The sequence below is a fragment of the Scyliorhinus torazame genome, chromosome 31 (assembly GCF_047496885.1).
Source record: "Scyliorhinus torazame isolate Kashiwa2021f chromosome 31, sScyTor2.1, whole genome shotgun sequence".
NCBI classification, from domain to species: domain Eukaryota; kingdom Metazoa; phylum Chordata; class Chondrichthyes; order Carcharhiniformes; family Scyliorhinidae; genus Scyliorhinus; species Scyliorhinus torazame.
In genome coordinates this window covers 29,717,554-29,742,027 of record NC_092737.1, presented here as the reverse complement: position 1 = coordinate 29,742,027, position 24,474 = coordinate 29,717,554, and the positions used below count along the sequence as shown (strand labels likewise).

The following is a 24,474-nucleotide window of genomic DNA, read 5'->3' as shown; positions in this document are numbered from 1 at the left end:
CTAAATTCCAACGAGTACAGTCCCAGTCTACTCAACCTCTCCTCGTAATCCAACCCCTTCAGCTCTGGGATTAACCTAGTGAATCTCCTCTGCACATCCTCCAGTGCCAGTACGTCCTTTCTCAAGTAAGGAGACCAAAACTAAACACAATACTCCAGGTGTGGCCTCACTAACACCTTATACAATTGCAGCATAACCTCCCTAGTCTTAAACTCCATCCCTCTAGTAATGAAGGACAAAATTCCATTTGCCTTCTTAATCACCTGTTGCACCTGAAAACCAACTTTCTGCGACTCATGCACTAGCACACCCAGGTCTCTCTGCACAGCAGCATGTTTTAATATTTTATCATTTAAATAATAATCCCTTTTGCCGTTACTCTTACCAAAATGGATAACCTCACATTTGTCAACATTGTATTCCATCTGCCAGACCCTAGCCCATTCACTTAGCCTGTCCAAATCCCTGTGCAGATTTCCAGTATCCTCTGCACGTTTTGCTTTACCACTTATCTTAGTGTCGTCTGCAAACTTAGACACATTGCCCTTGGTCCCCAACTCCAAATCATCTATGTAAATTGTGAACAGTTGTGGGCCCAACAATGATCCCTGAGGGACACCACTAGCTACTGATTGCCAACCAGAGAAACACCCATTAATCCCCACTCTTTGCTTTCTATTAATTAACCAATCCTCTATCCATGCTCCTACTTTCCCCTTAATGCCATGCATCTTTATCTTATGCAACAACCTTTTGTGTGGCACCTTGTCAAAGGCTTTCTGGAAATCCAGATATTCCACATCCATTGGCTCCCTGTTATCTACCGCACTGTTAATGTCCTCAAAAAATTCCACTAAATTAGTTAGGCACGACCTGCCCTTTATGAACCCATGCTGCGTCTGTCCAATGGAACAATTTCCATCCAGATGCCTCGCTATTTCTTCCTTGATGATAGATTCCAGCATCTTCCCTACTACCGAAGTTAAGCTCACTTGCCTATAATTACCCACTTTCTGCCTACCTCCTTTTTTAAACAGTGGTGTCACGTTTGCTAATTTCCAAACCGCCGGGACCACCCCAGAGTCTCGTGAATTTTGGTAAATTATCACTAGTGCATTTGCAATTTCCCTCGCCATCTCTTTTAGCACTCTGGGATGCATTCCATCAGGGCCAGGAGACTTGTCTACCTTTCGCCCCATTGGCTTGCCCATCACTACCTCCTTGGTGATATCAATCCTCTCAAGGTCCTCACCTGTCATAGCCTCATTTCCATCAGTCACTGGCATGTTATTTGTGTCTTCCACTGTGAAGACCGACACAAAAAACCTGTTCAGTTCCTCAGCCATTTCCTCATCTCCCATTATTAAATCTCCCTTCTCATCCTCTAAAGGACCAATATTTACCTTAGCCACTCTTTTTTGTTTTATGTATTTGTAGAAACTTTTACTATCTGTTTGTTCAAAAAGGGGAGTAGAGACAACCCCGGTAACTATAGGCCGGTGAGCCTCACGTCTGTAGTGGGTAAAGTCTTGGAGGGGATTATAAGAGACAAAATTTATAATCATCTAGATAGGAATAATATGATCAGGGATAGTCAGCATGGCTTTGTGAAGGGTAGGTCATGCCTCACAAACCTTATCGAGTTCTTTGAGAAGGTGACTGAACAGGTAGACTAGGGTAGAGCAGTTGATGTGGTGTATATGGATTTCAGTAAAGCGTTTGATAAGGTTCCCCACGGTAGACTATTGCAGAAAATACGGAGGCTGGGGATTGAGGGTGATTTAGAGATGGTGGATCAGAAATTGGCTAGCTGAAAGAAGACAGAGGGTGGTGGTTGATGGGAAATGTTCAGAATTGAGTTCAGTTTCAAGTGGCGTACCACAAGGATCTGTTCTGGGGCCGTTGCTGTTTGTCATTTTTATCAATGACCTCGATAAGGGCGCAGAAGGGTGGGTGAGACGATTTTCAGACGACACTAAAGTCGGTGGTGTTGTCGACAGTGCGGAAGGATGTAGCAGGTTACAGAGGGACATAGATAAGCTGCAGAGCTGGGCTGAGAGGTGGGAAATGGAGTTAAATGTAGAGAAGCGTGAGGTTGTTCACTTAGGAAGGAATAACAGGAATGCGGAATATTTGGCCAATGGTAAAGTTCTTGGAAGTGTGGATGAGCAGAGGGATCTAGGTGTCCATGTACATAGATCCCTGAAAGTTGCCACCCAGGTTGATAGGGTTGTGAAGAAAGCCTGTGGAGTGTTGTCCTCTATTGGGAGACGGATTGAGTTCCGGAGTCATGAGGTCATGTTGCAGCTGTACAAAACTCTGGTACGGCCGCATTTGGAGTTTTGCATTCAGTTCTGGTCACCGCATTACTGGAAGAACGTGGAAGCTTTGGAGCGGGTGCAGAGGAGATTTACCAGGATGTTGCCTGGTATGAAGGGAAAATCTTATGAGGAAAGGCTGATGGACTTGAGGTTGTTTTCGTTAGAGAGAAGAAGGTTAAGAGGAGACTTAATAGAGGCATACAAAATGATCAGGGGAGTTAGATAGGGTGGACAGTGAGAGCCTTCTCCCGCGGATGGAAATGGCTCGCACGCGGGGACATAGCTTTAAACTGAGGGGTAATAGGTATAGGACAGAGGTGAGAGGTAGGTTCTTTGCGCAAAGAGTGGTTAGGCCGTGGAATGCCATGCCTGAAACAGCACTCGCCAACATTGAGGGCATTTAAAAGTTTATTGGATAAGCATATGGATGATAATGGCACAGTGTAGGTTAGATGGCTTTTGTTTCGGTGCAACATCGTGGGCCGAAGAGCCTGTACTGCGCTGTATCGTTCTATGTTCTATGTAATCTGCCTTCCTGTTTTTGTTTCCAAAGTGAACAACGTCACGATTATCCAAATAATACTGCATAGAACATAGAGCATAGAAAAATACCGCACAGAACAGGCCCTTCAGCCCACGATGTTGTGCCGAACCTTTGTCCGAGATTAATCATAGATTATCATTGAATTTACAGTGCAGAAGGAGGCCATTCGGCCCATTGAGTCTCCACCAGCTCTTGGAATGAGCACCCTACCCAAAATCAACAACTCCAACCAACACTAAGGGCAATTTTGGACACTGAGGGCAATTTATCATGGCTAATCCACCGAACCTGCACATCTTTGGACTGTGGGAGGAAACCGGAGCATGCAGAGGAAAGCCACGCACACACGGGGAGGATGTGCAGACTCCGCACAGACAATGACCCAAGCCGGAATCGAACCTGGTACCCTGGAGCTGTGAAGCAATTGTGCTATCCACAATGCAACCGTGCTGCCCTTAAGAACAAATAAATCTACACTATATCCTTTTACCGTAATCCATGTACCTATCCAATAGCTGCTTGAAGGTCCCTAATGATTCCGACTCAACTCCTTCCACAGGCAGTGCATTCCATGCCCCCACTACTCTCTGGGTAAAGAACCTACCTCTGACAACCCCCCTATATCTTCCACCATTCACCTTAAATTTATGTCCCCTTGTAATGGTTTGTTCCACCCGGGGAAAAAGTCTCTGACTATCTACTCTATCTATTACCCTGATCATCTTATAAACCTCTATCAAGTCGCCCCTCATCCTTCTCCGTTCTAATGAGAAAAGGCCTAGCACCCTCAACCTTTCCTCCTAAGACCTACTCTCCATTCCAGGCAACAACCTGGTAAATCTCCTTTGCACCTTTTCCAGAGCTTCCACATCCTTCCTAAAATGAGGCGACCAGAACTGTACACAGTACTCCAAATGTGGCCTTACCAAAGTTTTGTACAGCTGCATCATCACCTCACGGCTCTTAAATTCAATCCCTCTGTTAATGAACGCTAGCACACCATAGGCCTTCTTCACAGCTCTATCCACTTGAGTGGCAACTTTCAAAGATGTATGAACATAGACCCCAAGATCTCTTTTGAGTTTACACTCAATGTTTGGGAAGATAAAGTTACCCATGACTACTACCCTGTGACCTCTGCACCTTTCCAAGATCTGTTTCCCAATCTGTTCCTCCAAATCTCTGCTACTATTGGGGGGCCTATAGAAAACTCCTAACAAGGTGACTGCTCCTTTCCTATTTCTGTCTTCAACCCATACTACCTCAGTAGGCTGATACTCCTCGAAATGCCTTTCTGCAGCTGTTATACTATCTCTAATTAACAATGCCACCCCCACCACTTTTTACCACCCTCCCTCATCTTATTGAAACATCTATAACCAGGGACCTCCAACAACCATTTCTGCCCCTCTTCTATCCACGTTTCCGTGATGGCCACCACATCGTAGTCACAAGTACCGATCCATGCCTTAAGTTCACCCACCTTATTCCTGATGCTTCTTGCGTTGAAGTATACACACTTCAACACATCTCCGTGCCTGCAAGTACTCTCCTTTGTCAGTGTTCCCTTCCCCACTGCCTCATTACACGCTTTGGCGTCCTGAATATCGGCTACCTTAGTTGCTGGACGACAAATCCGGTTCCCATTCCCCAGCCAAATTAGTTTAAACTCTCCCGAAGAGTACTAGAAAATCTCGCTCGCAGGATATTGGTGCCCGTCTGGTTCAAATGCAACCTGTCCTGCTTGTACAGGTCCCACATTCCCCAGAATGCGCTCCAATTATCCAAATACCTGAAGCCCTCCCTCCTACACCATTCCTGCAGCCACGTGTTGAGCTGCACTCTCTCCCTATTCCGAGCCTCGCTATCACGTGGCATCGGCAACACACCAGAGATGACAACTCTGTCTGTCCTGCCTTTTAACTTCCAGCCTAACTCCCTAAACTCATTTATTACCTCCATACCCCTTTTCCTACCTACGTCGTTGGTACCAATGTGCACCACGACTTCTGGCTGCTCCCCCTCCCCCTTAAGGATCCTGAAGACACGATCCGAGACATCCCTGGCCCTGGAACCCGGGAGGCAACATACCTTCTGGGAGTCTCTCTCGCGACCACAGAATCTCCTATCTATTCCCCTAACCATTGAATCTCCTAGAACTGTTGCTTTTCTATTCTCCCCCTTCCCTTCTGAGCCCCCGAGCCAGACTCAGTGCCAGAGACCTGGCTGCTAGGGCCTTCCCCCGGCAGGTCATCCCCCCCAATAGCATCCAAACCGGTATACTTGTTTTGAAGGGGAACGGCCACGAAGGATCGCTGCATTGTCTGCCTGTTTGCTTTTCTTCCACTGACTGTAACCCAGCTAGTCTTATCCTGTACCTTGAGTGTGGTTACCTCCCTGTAACTCTTCTCTATCACCCCCTCTGCCTCCCGGATGATCCGAAGTTCATTCAGCTTCAGTTCCAGTTCCCTAACACGGTCTTTGAGGAGTTGGAGTTGGGTGCACTTCCCGCAGGTATAGCCAGCGGGGACACCGGTGGTATCCCTCGCCACCCACATCCTACAGGAGGAACATGCAACTGGCCTAGCCTCCATCCCCTCTTACCTTACAGAATATAGCTGCCCTGTGGACCAACAGGATCTCCACCCTTCGACTCTGCTCCCAGTCAGCTGCACTCTCTGTAAACAACTGGCTCTCTTCTCACTCTTTGCGGACATGCAGGAAACAAAATGAAAGGAGCACCTTACTCCCTCCTCTCCTAACTCCCTCAGTCACCAAATTCTCACTATAGCACTCAAATGCACCAAATTCAGGACTCCCTCAGTCACCAAACTCTCACTATAGCACTCAAATGCACCAAATTCAGCACTCAGTGCAAACAAAGTCTGCACTGTAGGGGATCACTTTTTTACTGTGAATCTAGCCTCTGAAAACTGGCCTAATCCAATTAACTAATTAACACGCTCCAGCTGCAGGTGCCTACAAGTAGAAGCTTTGTTTCAAGCTGATTGAAAATTCACCTTCTTCTAAACCAAACAGCAAATTTTAAGTTAATTAACTAAATAAAAGAAAGATTAGGCTTTAGATAAAAATGAAGCCTTATACTCCCTCCGTCACCAAATTCTCAGTATAGCACTCAAATGCACCAAATTCAGCACTCAGTGCAAAAAAAAATTTTTTTTTAAATGTGACATTGATTTGCCCACTCTCCCAACCTGTTCAGATCATGCTGTAGGATGTGTGCATCCGCATTACAATTCATCCTCCCACAACTTGGTATCATCTGAAAACTGTGTGGTGATATATTTTGCTCCCTCGTCCAAATGATTGATACATATAGTGAATAGCTGGTGTGCCACCACCGATCCCTATGGCACCTCACTAGTTACTGCCTGCCAATTTGAAAAATACCCATTAACCCCTACTCGTTGTTTCCTCTCTGTCAACCAGTTTTCAATGCACCTCAATGCACTTCCCCCAATATCAAGAGCTTTAATTTTGCATAATAATCTTTTCTGCAGGATTTTGTCAAACGCCTTCTGAAAGTCCAAATATACCACATCGACTGGCTCCCCTTTCTCAACTGTACTAGTTGCATTTCAAAAGAACCAACAGATTTGGCAACATAATTTTCCCTTCATAAATCCATGCTGTCTCTGGCTGATCCTGCCACTGCTTTCTAAATATTCCCCTATGAAGTTCTTGATAATGGATTCAAGAATTTCCCGCACCACCGATGTTGGGCTGACTCGTCAATAATTCCCTGTTTTCTCTCTACCTCCCTTTTAGAATGTTGGAGTGACATTAGCTAGGCACTGTTACAGAGTTCATAGAATCCCGGAAGATGATCACCAATGCATCCACTAATTCCAGAACCACCTCCATAAGCACTATGGGATGCATATTATTAGGCCCTGGGGATTTATCCGCCACTACTCCCATCAGTTTTCCAAGCACCATTGACATTGATCTCCCTCAGTTTTTCCCTTTCACTAAACCTTTCATTCTCCAACATTTCTGGTGTCTAATTTGTGTCCTCATTTGCGAAGACAGACCAAAGTATGTATTCAGCTGCTCAGCTATTTCATTTTCCTTTCTTATATATTCCCCTGTTTTGTCTGTATGGAGGCCTGCATTTGTCTTTATCAATCTCTTTCCGTTATAAATGTGGCTTTGGGATCCATGAATACTAAGTTGATCCAATTCCCTTTGATCATTTAACGTCATGCTACTTGATCACTTCTCTTAATTGATCTAATTTCCCGACGTAACTGCTCTTCAGGGCTCTGGTACTTGCCTCCATGTTCATTTGTCGATCGCTCTGGGAAGCACGGTAGCACACGTGGCTAGCACTGTGGCTTCACAGCGCTAGGGTCCCAGGTTCGATACCCGCTGGGTCACTGTCTGTGCGGAGTCGGCACGTTCTCCCCGTGTCTGCGTGGATTTCCTCCGGGAGTTCCGGTTTCTTCCCACAGTCCAAAAGACGTGCAGGTTAGATGCATTGGCCATGCTAAATTGCCCTTAGTATCCAAAAAGGTTAGGGGGAGTTATTGGTTTATGGGGAACGGGTGGAAATGAGGGCTCAAGTGCGTTGGTGCAGATTCGATGGGCCGAATGATCTCCATCTGCACTGTATGTTCTATGTGTTCCAGATGTATGCTTTTTCTCCTTATAGCGAAGCTGTGAGAGATATTACTCCTCTCAATAATAAGTTCCATCAACCCTGGCTTTCAGTTAATACTAAATTCAAAAATGCTGTTTTCCTAAATGTGTCCGGGTTGTTAAGCAATAGGTAATTTTCCCCAATTTCTCATTTACGTTTCGTGCCATAATAATCTCAGCGCAATAGGACCACACTTTCAACTGAAATTGAAAACCCTAGTGAGGAAGTTAACTTTTTCCAACATAGATCTGAGTAGAGTTGTATACTGCAACATGTCACCCCTCAATTAGACTCATGTACTTCTATGACGTATTTATGATATATAAAAATACAAAAATGGGAGGCTGCGGCATAAGGTTATTGTTGTTGGGATTGTAATCCAGGGATCCAGAGTAATGCTCTGGGGACCGGGTTAGAATCGCCCCATGGCAGATCATAAAGTTGGAATTGTATAATAACGAAAACCTGTAATGAAATGTCTAATGGTGACCATGATCCCATTGTGGATTGTCATAAATGAAAAACATTTGATTCACTAATGTCCTTGAAGGGAAGGAAATCTACCGTCCTGAGGTGGTACGACTAACACATGGCTGCAGATGCACAGAAATCTGATGGACTCTTAAATGGTCTCGGGGATGGACAATGGATAATGGCCAGGCCAGTGACCCCCAGTGGCAAGAAACGGACAAAAATACTTAAACCTACCTCTGTTTTATTGGAAGTCTGTGACCGATCAAAATCGCCCCCCCCATTCCTTATCATAAGTTAATCATGCAACAAAACATTATTGCAGTAAATCAAGTATTAACTCGGTGTCATGATGTTCATGGAAAATTCAATGCATTTAATGGAAATCACATTTGCACAATAGGAAAAAATGACGAGTTTTCGGGGCCTTTAGTATTGTCCCATTGGGTTTGCTCGCATTCAATTATCTGCCAGTGTTTATTCTACATTCCCTTCAATCAAAATCAATAACTTACCTGAAAAGATAATCAAAACGCCTTTGTTATTTTCGACCATGCGTAATGCACAAACTTGGTGACAACAAGTTTCATTAAAATTCTATATTTTGTGTGTTGCGTCCAATGCCTTTAAGATTAAAAAAAAGTTGGTTCCTGCCTAACTTTCCGTTGAAGTGAATGATTTGAAATAATTCCCAGGAAGATACCATTTTGCTCTGTTTCTGGACCCAGGCAGGGCCGGGGATGTAAAACAGGTTTTATTTCCTCATAAAAGAGTAAACCAGATTTTATTTTCCCCCACAACGATCGATGATCGTTTCAGTCTCACTATTACGAGACCTGCTGTCACATCTGAATTTTGCCAATTGATTGAAAGTTGAACTGTTACTAATGTGTTCTGAAGATTAGCTTGGGCCTATAGATTGATGGCCCTGTGGCATTACAACTGCCGCCACACACACACAAAAAAGTGAACACCGTTACTCTCTGCTTCGGCAGCTAGTTAAGCTGGTGGCGACAATTGATCATTATTGGCACAAGATTAGGTAGAAAAAAGATTCCTTTCTCATGGAAAATGTTGGTCATGGAATAATCCGACAAATGCTGCAAAGGTAACCATTCAGTGCACTTATGCAAGGTTGCCAGAACAATGGTTAGAAATGGTTATGCAAATATGCCATGCAAATATTAATTCAAAATTTATGCATAAAAATATAAAATTGACCACACATCTATTCACGAGGCCACCTTAGGCTTTTAGCTTCTCACATATCCCAAAGTGTAGATTCCTTTAATGCAGACTGCACAAAATCATTATTGCAAAGCTCCATCCTTTAATAGTTTCGGCATTTCACTGAATTGGCCATTGTCACTGTGTTCTCCAACCCGACAAATTCTTGAGTCGAAAATGTATTTTGTGGCAACAAAAGTAATGTGTGATTCATTTTCATAGAAGCCTTCAGTAAACCGACTCTGTCTGACAATGGCCAAGTATTTGTGGGTCAACAGTTGAAGCTCACCTGTGAGGTAAAAGGAAATCCCTCCCGTTCCTCTTTGAGATACGTGTTTTTCAGAAGTGGACAGACTCTCAATTCTCCATCAACCGGCAAATCTTATATTGTGGCACAAGCTCAACTGGAAGACTCAGGGACTTACCTGTGTGAAGTAACGAAAACTGAGAGTTCAGTGACGAAACGGAGCGATGGGATTTCGGTGGAAATACATCGTGAGTACAATTTATTGCAGCTGCTTCCAGTCTCCGGTTCAGGAAATAGTCGGCTACGTATTTCAGCAATACGTTTGATCAATAGGGGCACAAGCATTATCAGTGCCGATATTGTTGCTGGTATTGTTTCTTAAAAACAAACACATAGATTCGAGGTAAGATGTGCTTATCTGAGGCGTTTATATTTGAAAGACCGTCAATTCACAGGGAATGGGCAGTGCTGTTTTAGAACTATTATCACAAGTAGCGAATCATCGGGATAGACCTGGGCCAGAGATGATAAGGAATTGAAAGGTGGTAGAAGCTTGCCTCACATCGTAAAAATAAAATACTTGATGAAGATTTTGACCATCATCACATTCACGGTTATGGGTCATGTGCTGATCAATTGGATTAGATAGGAGGACAGGTGTTTTTCCACGTGCTGGTGCACAGTTCATGTGCCGAAAAGACTCTTACACACTGTCTCATTCTGTGATACCGAGAATCGTCGGACGTCTTTCGGCAAGAGGGAGGGGGAAACAGGTGAGAGTATCTCAATTCAGGCAGGTAAATGCTGGTAGAGGGATCGATTGACAATTTTAAGGGAAGGAGCAATAAGCCAGTGCAGCACGTCTTTTGCTGAAAAAGCGTCCCAAAAATGAAGACAATGTTGGAAAAGGTTGGTAAGACAAACAGGATTAGTGCAGACGGAAACAAAGTTAGTCAGTCAGGTTGAATGCCCAATTTTGTTTTCTCACACGGGGTTGATGCCAGACTTTCTCAGCAACTATTTCCGTTATACGACAAGTGCAACACCTTCTAACGGTAGATACGATTCATTGTAGAGTTAATGTTTTGGAGGAGCAGACTAGGAAAGGTTAGGGCTGATCGGATACAATGGAATGGTTTGCATTAGGAAGAGTTCCAAGAACATGTCTTGTTCCGATTATCATATTAGCTGTCAAAACTGATGAAGGAGGGGAATCTCAATTTGGGAGTATAGTGCGAAAATTATTTTTGTGTGCACTTGGATTATGGCCCTCAAAGCGCCAGGGAGCCGGGTCACCGGCCTTGGGTGAATGTGTGGAGTTTGCACGTTATCCCCCGTATATGTGTGAGTTTCCTCCAGGTGCACCGGCTTCGTCCCACAGTCAAAACATGTGCAGTTTCGGTGCATTAGGTATAATAACTGTGCGGGCACAAGGGGATAGGACGAGGGTGTGGGCCTCGGAAGACTGCTCTTTCGGAGGATGGGCGCAGTCTCGATGGGTCGAATGGCCTTCTTCTGCATGGTAGAGATTCTAGGGTTCTAGGAGAATTGCAACTCATTTCAAAATTGATACGAATCATTCTGAATTGATTTGACTCTGATGTATTGTCACGTGTACCTAGGTACAGTGAAAAGTATTTTTCTGAGTACAGTCCAGGCAGATTATTCCATACATGAAAAACATCGGGCATACAATAAATACACAATGTCAGCACATGGACCTAGACATCGGGTGAAGCATACAGAGTCCAGCGCTACACAGTAGAGAAGATGCGTGGAGAGATCAGTTCTGTCCATGAGTGGGTCATTCAGGAGTCTGGAAACAGCGAGATAGAAGCTGTTTTTGAATCAGTTAGCGCGTGTTCTCAGACATTTGTGTCTTTTGATTGATGGAAGAAGTTGGAAGAGTGAGTAAGCCATGTGTGAGGGGTCTTTGATTATGCTTCCCGCTTTCCCCAGGCAGCGGGAGGTGTAGACAGAGTCAATGAATGGTAGGCGGGTTCGCGCGATGGACTGGGCTGTGTTCACGACTCTCTGAAGTTTCTTCCGGTCTGAGGCCGAGCAGTTGGTGACGCTAAATATCTGAGATGTGAAAATATTTTACAGCAATTCCAGTGTCAACGCCCCAGCTGACACTACACCCTGGGAATGGTATAATAGAAGGAGAGGCTGCGTGGTTAACCTGTTCAGTGCCAAGCGGTACTCCACCAATTAAATACAGTTTCCACAAGGAACCTAATGTGGAAATATACCAGCACATGTCCAACCTGACCAGCATTGTGTACGAAATTGGAAAAGTCAGCAGAGACGATGAAGGGAGCTACTATTGCATGGCTGGAAACCAGGCGACCGACCCTCTTCTAAAAAGTGAACAGATTGTGCTACCAGTGATCGGTGAGTTGCTAAAATTGTCTCAGCAGAATAACAACTCTAGTGAGTTGAAGAAATATAACTGTCGTGGAAATTGTTTCAAATCCAATTTCTGATTTCTCTATCGGCTTCGAATACAGCACTTACTATATCATCAATTGTTCTCAATGGAGGGAGGGGGCAGCATGCTTTAAATCCGAGAATGAGATATAACAATGGATTGCAGGAGAACGTTTGAATCTAGACAATATAAGTGGTAGTCATTACACTGTTCAATAAGGTAATCCTGATGAGTATTAATATAGCACCATCACGGGAGGGGGTTTTCGTGGAAATATGGCTTTTTTATTATTTCTCTGGACGTGAACACCAAGGTAATTTATCCTCCCCACCCTCAATTCACAATTCCCCGAGAACTGGCTGAATTTGTGCCACCTCAGAGGGCAGTTGAGCGTAAACCAGAATTTTTAGTCTGAATTACAATTAGTTTTATTCATTTATGGGATGAGGGCCGATGGCAAAACCAGCATGTTTCCCCCATCCCTTCTTGCCATTCAGGAGGCGGTCATAAGCTCCCTTCCTGAACCTCTACCCTACCTGAGGTGTTGGTACACCCACAGTCCTGTTAGGAAGGGCAAACCAAGATTTTGTCCAACGACAGCGAAGGAAAGATATGTCCAAGTCAGGGTGGGGAATGACTTGGAGGGAAACCTCCAGGCGGTGGATTTCGCATGTCTGCTGCTCTTGTCCTTTGAAATGGTAGTGTTCATAGGTTTGGAAAGTGCTGCCTGAGGAACCTTGGTGAGTTCGAGCAGTGCCTTGTATCATTGGTACACACGGCTGCTACAGTTCGTCAGTCGTGGAGGAATTTCATGTTTGCCGAAGGGGTAGCAATGGTATCGAGTTTTTTTAATGTATTTGGAGCTACAGTCACCCATGCAGGTTGAGAATATTCCATTATATTCTGACTTGTGACTCGTAGATGGTTGACAGGCTTTGGAGTGTTCTGAAATAATCCACTAGCAACATTATTCCTCGTGTTCGAACTGCTCCAGTAGCCATAGTGTTTTATGGCTAATCGAGCTCAATTTCTGGTCAATGTTTACCTTCAGGTCGTTGGTAGCGAAGTATTGAGCGATGGAACTGCCACTGAATGAGACTTCAGGCGAGATGTCCTTCCTAAACAATTTTATCGAACAACGTCGTTGTGATGTAATGAATCGTATTAAAAGGCATGGGAGAAATTAGGGGGGGGGGGGGGGGGGGAGCAACTGTTCTTGCTCGTAGACTGATCGAGAACGAGAGGGGACAGATGTGAACTGATTTACAAAATAAGCAAATGTGACTTGAGAAAAGAAACGAGTGATTCGGGTGTGGAATTCACTGCCGGGAAGTATGGTCGAGGGAAGTTCAATTAAGGCATTCAGGGGGGCGCTGGATGATAAGTTGCGTGGACACAATGTGTGGGGTAAAGGGAAAAGGCATTAACCCAACCGGCTCGTTTGGAGAGCTTGTGCAGACACGGTGGGCCAAAAAGCCTCCTCTGCGGCGCAACAGTTATGGTATTCTGTGGTTTATCAGGAACTGAACACATTTTCCTGAACACCATCATTCAGATCGCACTTATATTCGAGGTAATATTGATCAATCGAATTTCTGTTCCCCTATAATATCGGTAGGAACTCAACCTGTGCCCCACGGACATTAGAACGTTTATTTTGAATATGAATCAGGTGATATTACAACTGCACCGAGCTTTAACACTGATCGTCCAGCTCTAAGTATAGATCTGTGGAGGAAACTGGGTATGTGTACTCATTCACAGGAATTGAATGAAAGGTAGCAACATTCAATATTAGGGAAATTATGAGTTAAGTGTCCTCGCCGATGAAATTTAACCTTGCGTCTTATTTTTCTCGCCTAACTCATTCGTTTACTCGATTTATCCCCATTTGCTAACAATTGTGATCGCCAGTTTTTGGTCTGATGCAGTAAATTCACTCCGTGAATTTGACCTCGTTTGTTCTTCTTCAGTCCCTGTAGCCGGCGCTTCTCTCGTTTCCAAGGACAACCTGACAGTGATTGCAGCCGGGCACCGCCTGGTTCTGCAGTGTCAGTTGAAGGAAGGGACCGCGCCCCGCTTCCTGTGGTATCGAGACAATCTCATGTTAACAAACAACAGCGAATCTTATCACTTTAATGCCGAGGGGAACGAGCTCGTTGTCGATTCATTCGAGGCGCACCATGGAGGGCGATATCACTGTGTTTCGATCAACAGAGGGATTGATGAGATTATGTTTAACACAACCAGCAAGTATTTCGAAGCGGCTCTCTCAGGTAACTGATACATTAAGGTAAAAGCAAATTACTGCTGATGCTGCAATGCGAAACATAAACATCAAATATTGGACAAGCTCAGCATGTCCGACAGCATCCGTGGAGAGAGAAGGCAGCGAACAGTTCGAGCCTTTTTCTCAAAGCTGGAGAGAACTGGAAATACGGTCAGAATTACACTGCAGGAGAGGTGGAAGAGAGACGAGCGGTGGAGCGGGATTGGGGGCCGGCGCTAATTGAGATCAACAAAGGTGACGTGGACAGAAAGACAAAGGAGTAGTAAAGAATGATAATTAAGGCTGATATTGGCACATGACGACGGCTTTGTCAATCTCCACCTATCGCTGGCCCTCTACCCAGCACCCCCGCTTCACCGCCTCACCCCTACAGCAGTATGAATATGACCCGGTTCCCAGTTCCCTCCAGGTTTCCCAAACTGGTATATTAAGCTTGGTCTGCTTAATATATCCCAATTACTTTATCAAAGTAGATGGTAGTTGCGGTTTGCTGATTTCCAACATGTGCAAGGCACTGCGTCTGCCAGGTGTGCCTTGAGAACGGTTCTGAAGAGGAATGTATCATGTTGCAAGCACCCTCCACGATTCAGCAATTTAGCGGAGGCAATGGCGTAGTAGTATTGTCACTGGACTACTGATGTTACTTTAGAGAAGGAAATCTAACGTCCTTACCTGACCTGGCCTAAATGTGACGCCAGATCCACAGCAATGTGATTGACTCTAAAATGCCCTCAGGGATGGGAAATAAATGCTGGCCCGTTCAGGGAAGCCCATATCCATGAACGAATACAAATAACTTATTAGGACAAGGTCGAAAGGAATAATCCGCATGAATATATTAACATCACATTCGCAGCTCTTGCCGACTGGTAAATTCCAAAGTTTCCCCACCAACTGTTGACGACAAATGTCTTCACCTCAGGCGCGAGAGATGAACCCGTCATCATGAGAATCCTGTGCCATGTGTTCTGCCTCTCAGCCATGGGGAATACCCTTGCGACAACTGCCCTATTAAGCATATCCCGAAGGTTAAATCTCATGTGAGGTGCATGTTACCCTCTCGCTCTAATTATATTAATTATATATCTCACTGTCTGTCTCACAAGGCGTAGGAACAGAAGAAGACCATGACTTCTCTGATCTAATCCTCAACTCCACTTTCTTGCCTTATTCCCATGACCTTTGATTACCTTACTGATACATATATATATATATATATATATATATCAGCCTTGAACAGACTTAACAATTCATTCTCTACAGATCTCTGCGGTAAAGAATTCAACAGCTTCACTACTTTCTGAGAGAATACATATATCCTCATCTCTCTCTTAAATGGGCGAACCCTGACGGTGAGATTATGACCTGTTCGCCTAGATCTCCCTATAAAGGAAACGAACTCTCAGCATCCGCCCTCTCAAGACCCCTGAAGATCACTTAAGACTCATCAAGGTCGTCTCTTATTCTTCAAAATCACAATGAGTGCATGCCCAACCAACTCAACATCTCCTCGTAACCAATTCCTTCCATACCCGGGATCAACCCTGTGCACTCACTTTGGAATGCCTCCAATGACATTAATATTTCCTTAAAAAGGGGGACAAACTCTGCTAACAGAATGCCACGTGTAGTTTGACTGGTGCCTTGTCTACTTTTTGCAGGAATTCCTTATTTTTATACTCCATTCGTTTTGAAATAAAGGTCATCATTCCATTTGCCTTCCCAATTACTTGCTGTATTTGTATTCTGGCGTTTTCTAACACGAACCAAACCACTCGATGCTTCCTGCTGTCTTTATCAATTTAAAAATATTCAGCTACTTTATTGTTCATACCAAAGTGCTTAATTTCACAGATACCTACATCACATTCCATCTACCAAGTTCTTGCCCACTCACTTATTAACCTGTCTTATTTCCTATGCAGACACATTTTGTCATCCTCACAATCTCTGTGTTATCCAGCAACTTGGCAATAGAACATTAACGTTCTTTCTCCAAGTCATCAATATGTATTGGAAATAATTTTGCCCCGAAGGCTGATCTCCGTAACAGACGATTAGTTTCAGGCAGTCAGATTGAAAATGCCTCTCTTATCCCAATTCTCTGAGTTCCATCATTCAGCGAATCCTCTATCCATGCTAATGTGCTGCTCCAAACAACATGGGCGCTTAAGTTAATAAATTGTCTTCTCTGCTGTGCCTTATTGTTGGAAATCCAAATATATTACATCTACTGTTTCCATGTTATAATTCCTGCTCATTGCCACTTCAAAGAATTCGAATAACTTTGCCAAGCGTTATTCACCCTCCATGGAGTTCTGTGACTCAACTTTAATATATTAGACATCTCTAAATTACTGCTATTACATCTTTCAAATGGTGTCTATAATTTTACCAATGATACAAATTCGGCTAAATGGGCACTGTATTTCTTTTGTCTACCGACGTTTTTGAGTAAGGGTGTTGCACTGACCATTTTCAAGAATTTAAGGGTAATTGGCAGATTAGTACCACGATCTTTGTAACTATTTCCTTTAATATCCTGTGATGCAATCGATTATGACCACTTGAATTATCGGCCTTTATTACCATTAGTTCCCGAACAATTTTCACTACATTATTAATCATTATATTTGTCCCACCCACCCTATTTTTGACCATGTATTATTTCGCAGTTTGAAAGTTTATTGGTGTCTTCCATCGTGAAAACTGATTCAAAGTATTTGTTAAACTGCCCTGCCATTTCCTGGATCTTCATTATGATTTCTTCAGTCTCATTCATGCGGTTTACATTGGCCTGCCTTTTTCTTTTTATGTAATTAAAATGCTGTCCGTTTTTATATTACTTGCTAGTTGAGCGTCATATGTATTCTTCTCGCACTTCCTTCTTTTTGGTGATCTTGGTTTTTAAAGTTGTTTTTTTAAACTTTCCCAATCCTGAGTTTCACCACTAAACCATGCCACAGTATATGTTCCTGTCCGTTCATTTTAATACCATCCTAATCTTCCTTGGTTAGCCATAGCTGTTTAGTCGCCTTCCAAGAATCCTTCTTTCTCACTGAGAGTTGTAAGTCATGAACTATTCAGGATCAATCGTATTTCCTGTAACACTCATTTCCCAGTGCACTCTAGCCACCTCTGACTGCATTGCTTTGAAATTACCGTTAAGTAAGTTCAGAACAGTTGTTTCTGTCCCACGGTTTACACTCTCAAACTGAATGTTCAATTATGTCAGGTTATGATCACTATTTCCCAGATGTTCGACTACTCTGAGATCTTTTAATTATAACTGCGTCATTAAGCATTAACAAACTCCCTCCCCTCAATTAACTTTACTTATCTCTCTCCTTCCCTGATATGGCGTTTGCAAGAACACTGGTCCCAGCACGGACCAGATGTCGGTCATCAGAGTGGAAAAAAACTAATTTTCTCAAGTACTGATGCCAATGCCCCGCGACGATCAACCCACTCCTGCTCCCCACATTTAGAGCCAAGTCTTCATAAGACCATTAGACATTGAGATATAGAAGCAGAATTAGTTGATTGGTCCCACCGAGTCTTCTCCGCCGTTACATCATGACCTATTCTCCAGTCTTCTCCCCATAACACCTGATCCCCTTATTAATCAACAACATCACAAGTATGTTTGAGGTGCAGTTAACCACAGTGCTACAGACAAAGAACTGAAAGGTAGAGTTAGACAGAACATAAGAACTAGGAGCAAGAGTAGGCAATTTAGACTCCCGAGTCAGACCCGCCATTCATTATGATCATGGCTGATCTCATCATGGTCTCAACTCCACTGTCTTGCCCGTTCTCCGTATGCCTTGAACTCATTATTAATTAAACGCCTGTCTAACACCTCCTTAGATTTACCCACTGTCCAATATGCACCTCGTTCTGGGGCAGCGAATTCCACAGATTCATCCTGGAGTATTTTGTACCCTGTGTATATATTCACATGGATGAGATAAGAATCCAGAGATTAAAACCGTGGAGGTTCTGTTGTTTAATTTAGTACTCATCTCATCAAAATTTACATTCAGAACTTCTTTCCTCGTTCTTCCTACTTGAAGCACGAAAACTGGATACTCCACATCAGCAAGTGTCCGAGCTCTGACACGGGACGGGAACACAGCCGTCTGGACCCTCGCCCGTTTCTGCAGAGAAGTGTCATTATTCGTCAAAGTCTCTTTACCTGCCTCAGCTGACTTCACATTCCCCTGTCCCAGACAACTTTCCAGATCGGATTAATATATTCTAAGGCATGTGGCCGGCTCCGGGAACACAGCATCCAGCTAAATCTCCCCAACCCTGGTGTTTTGTAGTTTCTGAAGCTCAGCCTCCAGCTCAATGATTCTGAGCCAAAGCTCTTCCAGCCACAAACACACTACAAATGGCCTTCCTTTGCGCTGAAACATCATCTTTCCAGCCATGCTTATGATAATTAACTAAATAATTAATTATTTTATTCAATTATTTGTTTCCTCTTGGATGCTAATGAACTATATAACAAACTGCAGGATCATTATAAGATTCGGAATATGGACCTTCAACTTGACTCGGAACTCAGAAACAGATCATCTTATCCTCTGGATAGCAGCATAAACCAATCCCTATTTATTTTAAAATTACAAAGGTGAAGAGGTGCCGCCTTCGCCCCTTCCCCTTCAACGGACTACCACTTCCCAGAGAACTGTCAGACTCCGTCCAAAACCGCAGGCAGTGTTGGTCGCACAGAGAGTGTCTGAATCTATATGCTGTGAATAAAGAGACAGTTGAGCCCGGGTACAGCAGACGCCAGTTCAAGCCTGTTTTCGTAGTTAAGTAACTATTTCAGTTGCTGCCAGTACATAGTTTCTCACTCCCTGCTTACGCCGCCGTGTCACAAGTAACACGATTCTTGCCATTAAATGTTAAACACAAAAACAAACAATGCAGATCTTTAGAAAGGTATCTGAAATGTCCCTCTTCTCACCAGGCTCAAACTGCAATATGTATAGTTTAGACCCACCCCACTGTGGGAGCTTCATGTATAACAGCCTACTCCTCTTGTAATTATATCTAATGTAAATTTAACTCTCCTGCACTTGAGAATCCATGCAAGATAATCCCGATAGTGCAGAATCAGTCCATTCAGCCCATACAGAGAGCTTCAAACCTCTGATAGAGAATCATTTCTAGACTCGCACCAAGGTACCATCCTAATAACACCACGTAATCTCCACATTGTTAGACTGTGGGAGGAAGACTGAGCACATGGAAGCATAGAAAATCGCAGCAGGAGGAGGCCATATGGCCCTTCGAGCCTGCTCCCTCATTCATGAAGGTTATGGATGATCTTCAGGTTCAATATTCTGATCCCGCTTCTCTCTCTACACCTTAATCCTTTTGACCCAAAAACTATATCGAATTTCTTTTCGCAATTACGCGACATTTTGGTGACAACTACTTTCTCTGGTAGCGAATTCCATTGATTCACAACTCTCTGGGTGAAGAAAGTTCTCCTCACCTTAGTCTTTACATGTTAACTCTTTATCTTCAAACTAGCACCCCTCGCTGTGGACTCCCCCACAATCGGACCATTCTTTCTGATTCTACGCTGTCTAAATCTGTTAGAATTGTGTAAGTTTCCATGATATCACCTCTCACCCTTCTAAACTCCAATTAGTATATCATGGAAGCAGGAGGTCAGCGACGGGGAGAAAATCGAAGCTCAAAACAAACGGCAATCAAAGCCGGCGCTGAAACAGGTCCCTGATGCTGTGAGGCAGCATTACGAGCAATTGTGTCATCATGTCGCCCGTTTGTCTAAGTAAATGCTACCATCCTTCTATATTGAAGATAAATGTATTCTATAAATATGTCATGAATAAAAGAATGACTAGGGTGAGAGTAGGGCCAGTCAAGGACAGTAGTGGGAAGTTGTGCTTGGAGTCCGAGGAAATAGGTGAGGTGCTGAATGAATATTTTTCGTCAGCATTCACACAGGAAACAGACAATGTTGTCGAGGAGAATACTGAGATTCAGGCTACTAGACTAGAAGGGCTCCAGGTTCATAAGGAGGAGGTGTTGGCAATTCTGGAAAGTGTGAAAATAGATAAGTCACCTGGGCCGGATGGGATTTATCCTAGGATTCCCTGGCAAGCTAGGGAGGAGATTGCTGAGCCTTTGGCCTTGATCTTTAAGTCATCTTTGTCTACAGGAATAGTGCCAAAAGACTGGAGGACAGCAAATGTTGTCCCCTTGTTCAAGAAGCGGAGTAGAGATAACCCCGGTAACTACAGACCAGTGAGCCTTACTTCGGTTGTGGGAAAACTCTTGGAAAAGCTAATAAGAGATAGGATGTATCATCACCTGGAAAGGAATAATTTGATTAGAGATAGTCAACACGGTTTTGTGAAGGGTAGGTCGTGCCTCACAAACCTTATAGAGTTCTTTGAGAAGGTGATCAAACAGGTGGATGAGGGTAAAGCAGTTGATGTGCTGTATATGGATTTCAGTAAAGCGTTTGATAAGGTTCCCCATGATAGGGTACTGCAGAAAATTCGGCTAGCTGGAAGAAGATAAAGGGTGGTGATTGATGGGAAATGTTCAGACTAGAGTTCAGTTACTAGTGGTGTACCACAAGGATCTGTTTTGGGGCCACTGCTCTTTGTCATTTTTATAAATGACCTGGAGGAGGGCGTAGAAGGATGGCTGAGTAAATTACCAGATGACACTAAAGTCGGTGGAGTTGTGAACAGTGGGGAAGTATGTTACAAGTTACAGAGGGACATAGATAAGCTGCAGCGCTAGGCTGAGAGGTGCCAAATGGAGTTTAATGCAGAAAAGTGTGAGGTGATTCACTTTGGAAGGGAAAACAGGAAGACAGAGTACTGGGCTAATGGTAAGATTCTTGGCAGTGTGGATGAGCAGAGAGATCTCGGTGTCCATGTACATAGATCCCTGAAAGTTGCCACCCAGGTTGAGAGGGTTGTAAAGAAGGCGTACGGTGTGTTAGCTTTTATTGGTAGAGGGGTTGTGTTTAGGAGCCATGAGGCAATGTTGCAGCTATACAACACTCTGGTGCGGCCGCATTTGGAGTATTGCGTGCAATTCTGGTCGCTGCATTGTATGAAGGATGTGGAAGCATTGGAATGGGTGCAGAGGAGATTTACCAGAATGTTGCCTGATATGGAGGGAAGATCTTATGAGGAAAGGCTGAGGGACTTGAGGCTGTTTTCGTTCGAGAGAAGAAGGTTAAGAGGTGACTTAATTGAGGCATACAATATGATCAGAGGATTGGATAGGGTGGACAGTGAGAGCCTTTTTCCTCGGATGGTGATAGAACAGAGAAAGAAATGCAGCACAGAACAGGCCCTTCGGCCCACGATGTTGTGCCGAACCTTTGTCCGAGATTAATCATAGATTATCATTGAATTTACAGTGCAGAAGGAGGCCATTCGGCCCATTGAGTCTGCAACGGCTCTTGGAAAGAGCACCCTATCCAAAGTCAACACCTCCACCCAACACTAAGAGCAATTTTGGACACTAAGGGCAATTTATAATGGCCAATCCACCTAACCTGCACATCTTTTGACTGTGGGAGGAAACCGGAGCACCCGGAGGAAACCAATGCAGACACGGGGAGGATGTGCAGACTCCGCACAGACAGTGACACAATCCGGAATCGAACCTAGGACCCTGGAGCTGTGAAGCAATTGTGCTATCCACAATCTACCGTGCTGCCTTTAAGCACAAATACATCTACACTATATCATTTTACCGCAATCCATGTACCTATCCAATAGCTGCTTGAAGGTCCCTAATGTTTCAGACTCAACTACTTCCACAGGCAGTTCATTCCATGCCCCCACTACTCTCTGGGTAAAGAACCTACCACTGACATCCCCCTATATCTTCCACCATTCACCTTAAATTTATGTCCCCTTGTAATGGTTTGTTCTATCCGGGGAAAAAGTATCTGACTATCTACTCTATCTATTCCCCTGATCATCTTATAAACCTCTATCAAGTCGCTCCTCATCCTTCTCCGTTCAAATGAGAAGAGGCCTAGCACCCTCATCCTTTCCTCGTAAGACTTACTCTCCTTTCGAGGTAACATCCTGGTAAATCTCCTTTGCACCTTTTCCAAAGCTTCCACATCCTTCCTAAAATGAGGCGACCAGAACTGTACACAGTACTCCAAATGTGGCCTTACCAAAGTTTTGTACAGCTGCATCATCACCTCACGGCTCTTAAATTCAATCCCTCTGTTAATGAACGCTAGCACACCACAGGCCTTCTTCACAGCTCTATCCACTTAAGTGGCAACGTTCAAAGATGTATGGACATTGACCCCAAGATCTCTCTGCTCGTCCACATTGCCAAGATCGCTACCGTTAACCCTGTATTCCGCATTCATATTTGTCCTTCCAAAATGGACAACCTCACACTTTTCAGGGTTAAACTCCACCTGCCACTTCTCAGCCCAGCTCTGCATCATATCTATTTCGCTTTGCAGCCGACAACAGCCCTCCTCCCTATTCCACAACTCCACCAATCTTCGTATCGTCTGCAAATTTACTGACCCACCCTTCAACTCCCTCATCCAAGTCATTAATGAAAATCACAAACAGCAGAGGACCCAGAAATGATCCCTGCGGTACGCCACTGGTAACTGTGATCCAGGCTGAATATTTGCCATCCACCACCACTCTCTGGCTTCTATCGGTGAGCCAGTTCGTTATCCAACTGGCCAAATTTCCCACTATCCCATGTCTCCTTGCTTTCTATAGAAGCCTACCATGGGCAACCTTATCAAATGCCTGACTAAAATCCATGTATACTACATCCAGTGCTTTACCTTCACCCACATGCTTGGTCACCTCCTCAAAGAATTCAATAAGACTTGTAAGGCAAGACCTACCCCTCACAAATCCGTGCTGACTGTCCCTAATCAAGCAATATCTTTCCAGATGCTCAGAAATCCTATTCTTCAGTACCCTTTCCATGCCTTTGCCAACCACCGAAGTAAGACAAACTGCCCTGTAATTCCCAGGGTTATCCCTAGTCCCTTTTTTGAAAAGGGGCACGACATTCGCCACTCTCCAATCCTCTGGTACCACCCCTGTTGACAGTGAGGACGAAAAGATCATTGCCAACGGCTCTGCAATTTCATCTCTTGCTTCCCATAGAATCCTTGGATATATCCCGTCAGGGCCGGGGGACTTGTCTATCCTCAGGATGTCTAGCACGAGGGGACATACCTTTAAATTGAGGGGAGATAGATATAAGACAGATGTCAAAGAACAAAGAACAAAGAAATGTACAGCACAGGAACAGGCCCTTCGGCCCTCCAAGCCCGTGCCGACCATACTGCCCGACTAAACTACAATCTTCTACACTTCTTGGGTCCGTATCCTTCTATTCCCATCCCATTCATATATTTGTCAAGATGCCCCTTAAATGTCCCTATTGTCCCTGCTTCCACTACCTCCTCCGGTAGTGAGTTCCAGGCACCCACTACCCTCTGTGTAAAAAACTTGCCTCGTACATCTACTCTAAACATTGCCCCTCTCACCTTAAACCTATGCCCCCTAGTAATTGACCCCTCTACCCTGGGGAAAAGCCTCTGACTATCCACTCTGTCTATGCCCCTCATAATTTTGTAGACCTCTATCAGGTCGCCCCTCAACCTCCTTCGTTCCAGTGAGAACAAACCGAGTTTATTCAATCGCTCCTCATAGCTTATGCCCTCCATACCAGGCAACATTCTGGTAAATCTCTTCTGCACCCTCTCTAAAGCCTCCACATCCTTCTGGTAGTGTGGCGACCAGAATTGAACACTATACTCCAAGTGTGGCCTAACTAAGGTTCTATACAGCTGCAACATGACTTGCCAATTCTTATACTCAATGCCCCGGCCAATGAAGGCAAGCATGCCGTATGCCTTCTTGACTACCTTCTCCACCTGTGTTGCCCCTTTCAATGACCTGTGGACCTGTACTCCTAGATCTCTTTGACTTTCAATACTCTTGAGGGTTCTACCATTCACTGTATATTACCTACCTGCATTAGACCTTCCAAAATGCATTACCTCACATTTGTCCGGATTAAACTCCATCTGCCATCTCTCCGCCCAAGTCTGCAGACAATCTAAATCCTGCTGTATCCTCAGACAGTCCTCATCGCTATCCGCAATTCCACCAACCTTTATGTCGTCTGCAAACTTACTAATCAGACCAGTTACATGTTCCTCCAAATCATTTATATATACTAGAAAGAGCAAAGGTCCC

General features: G+C 44.2%; 1 protein-coding gene across 8 annotated transcripts in view; it reads left to right on the top strand.

Moving 5' to 3' along the window:
* The window catches only part of LOC140404773 (Fc receptor-like protein 2), a 246,320-nt gene that overhangs the window by 174,484 nt on the left and 47,362 nt on the right, over nt 1-24,474 (top strand). For 7 of the 8 annotated variants that reach the window (XM_072493503.1, XM_072493498.1, XM_072493499.1 and 4 more), the window contains 3 exons: nt 9,449-9,721; nt 11,580-11,867; nt 13,878-14,180. In XM_072493503.1, coding sequence (XP_072349604.1) covers nt 9,449-9,721; nt 11,580-11,867; nt 13,878-14,180 — 864 coding nt within the window. Of the gene's footprint in view, nt 1-9,448; nt 9,722-11,579; nt 11,868-13,877; nt 14,181-15,457; nt 15,836-24,474 lie in introns of those variants that run through there. The other variant, XM_072493506.1, reaches the window with a different exon arrangement.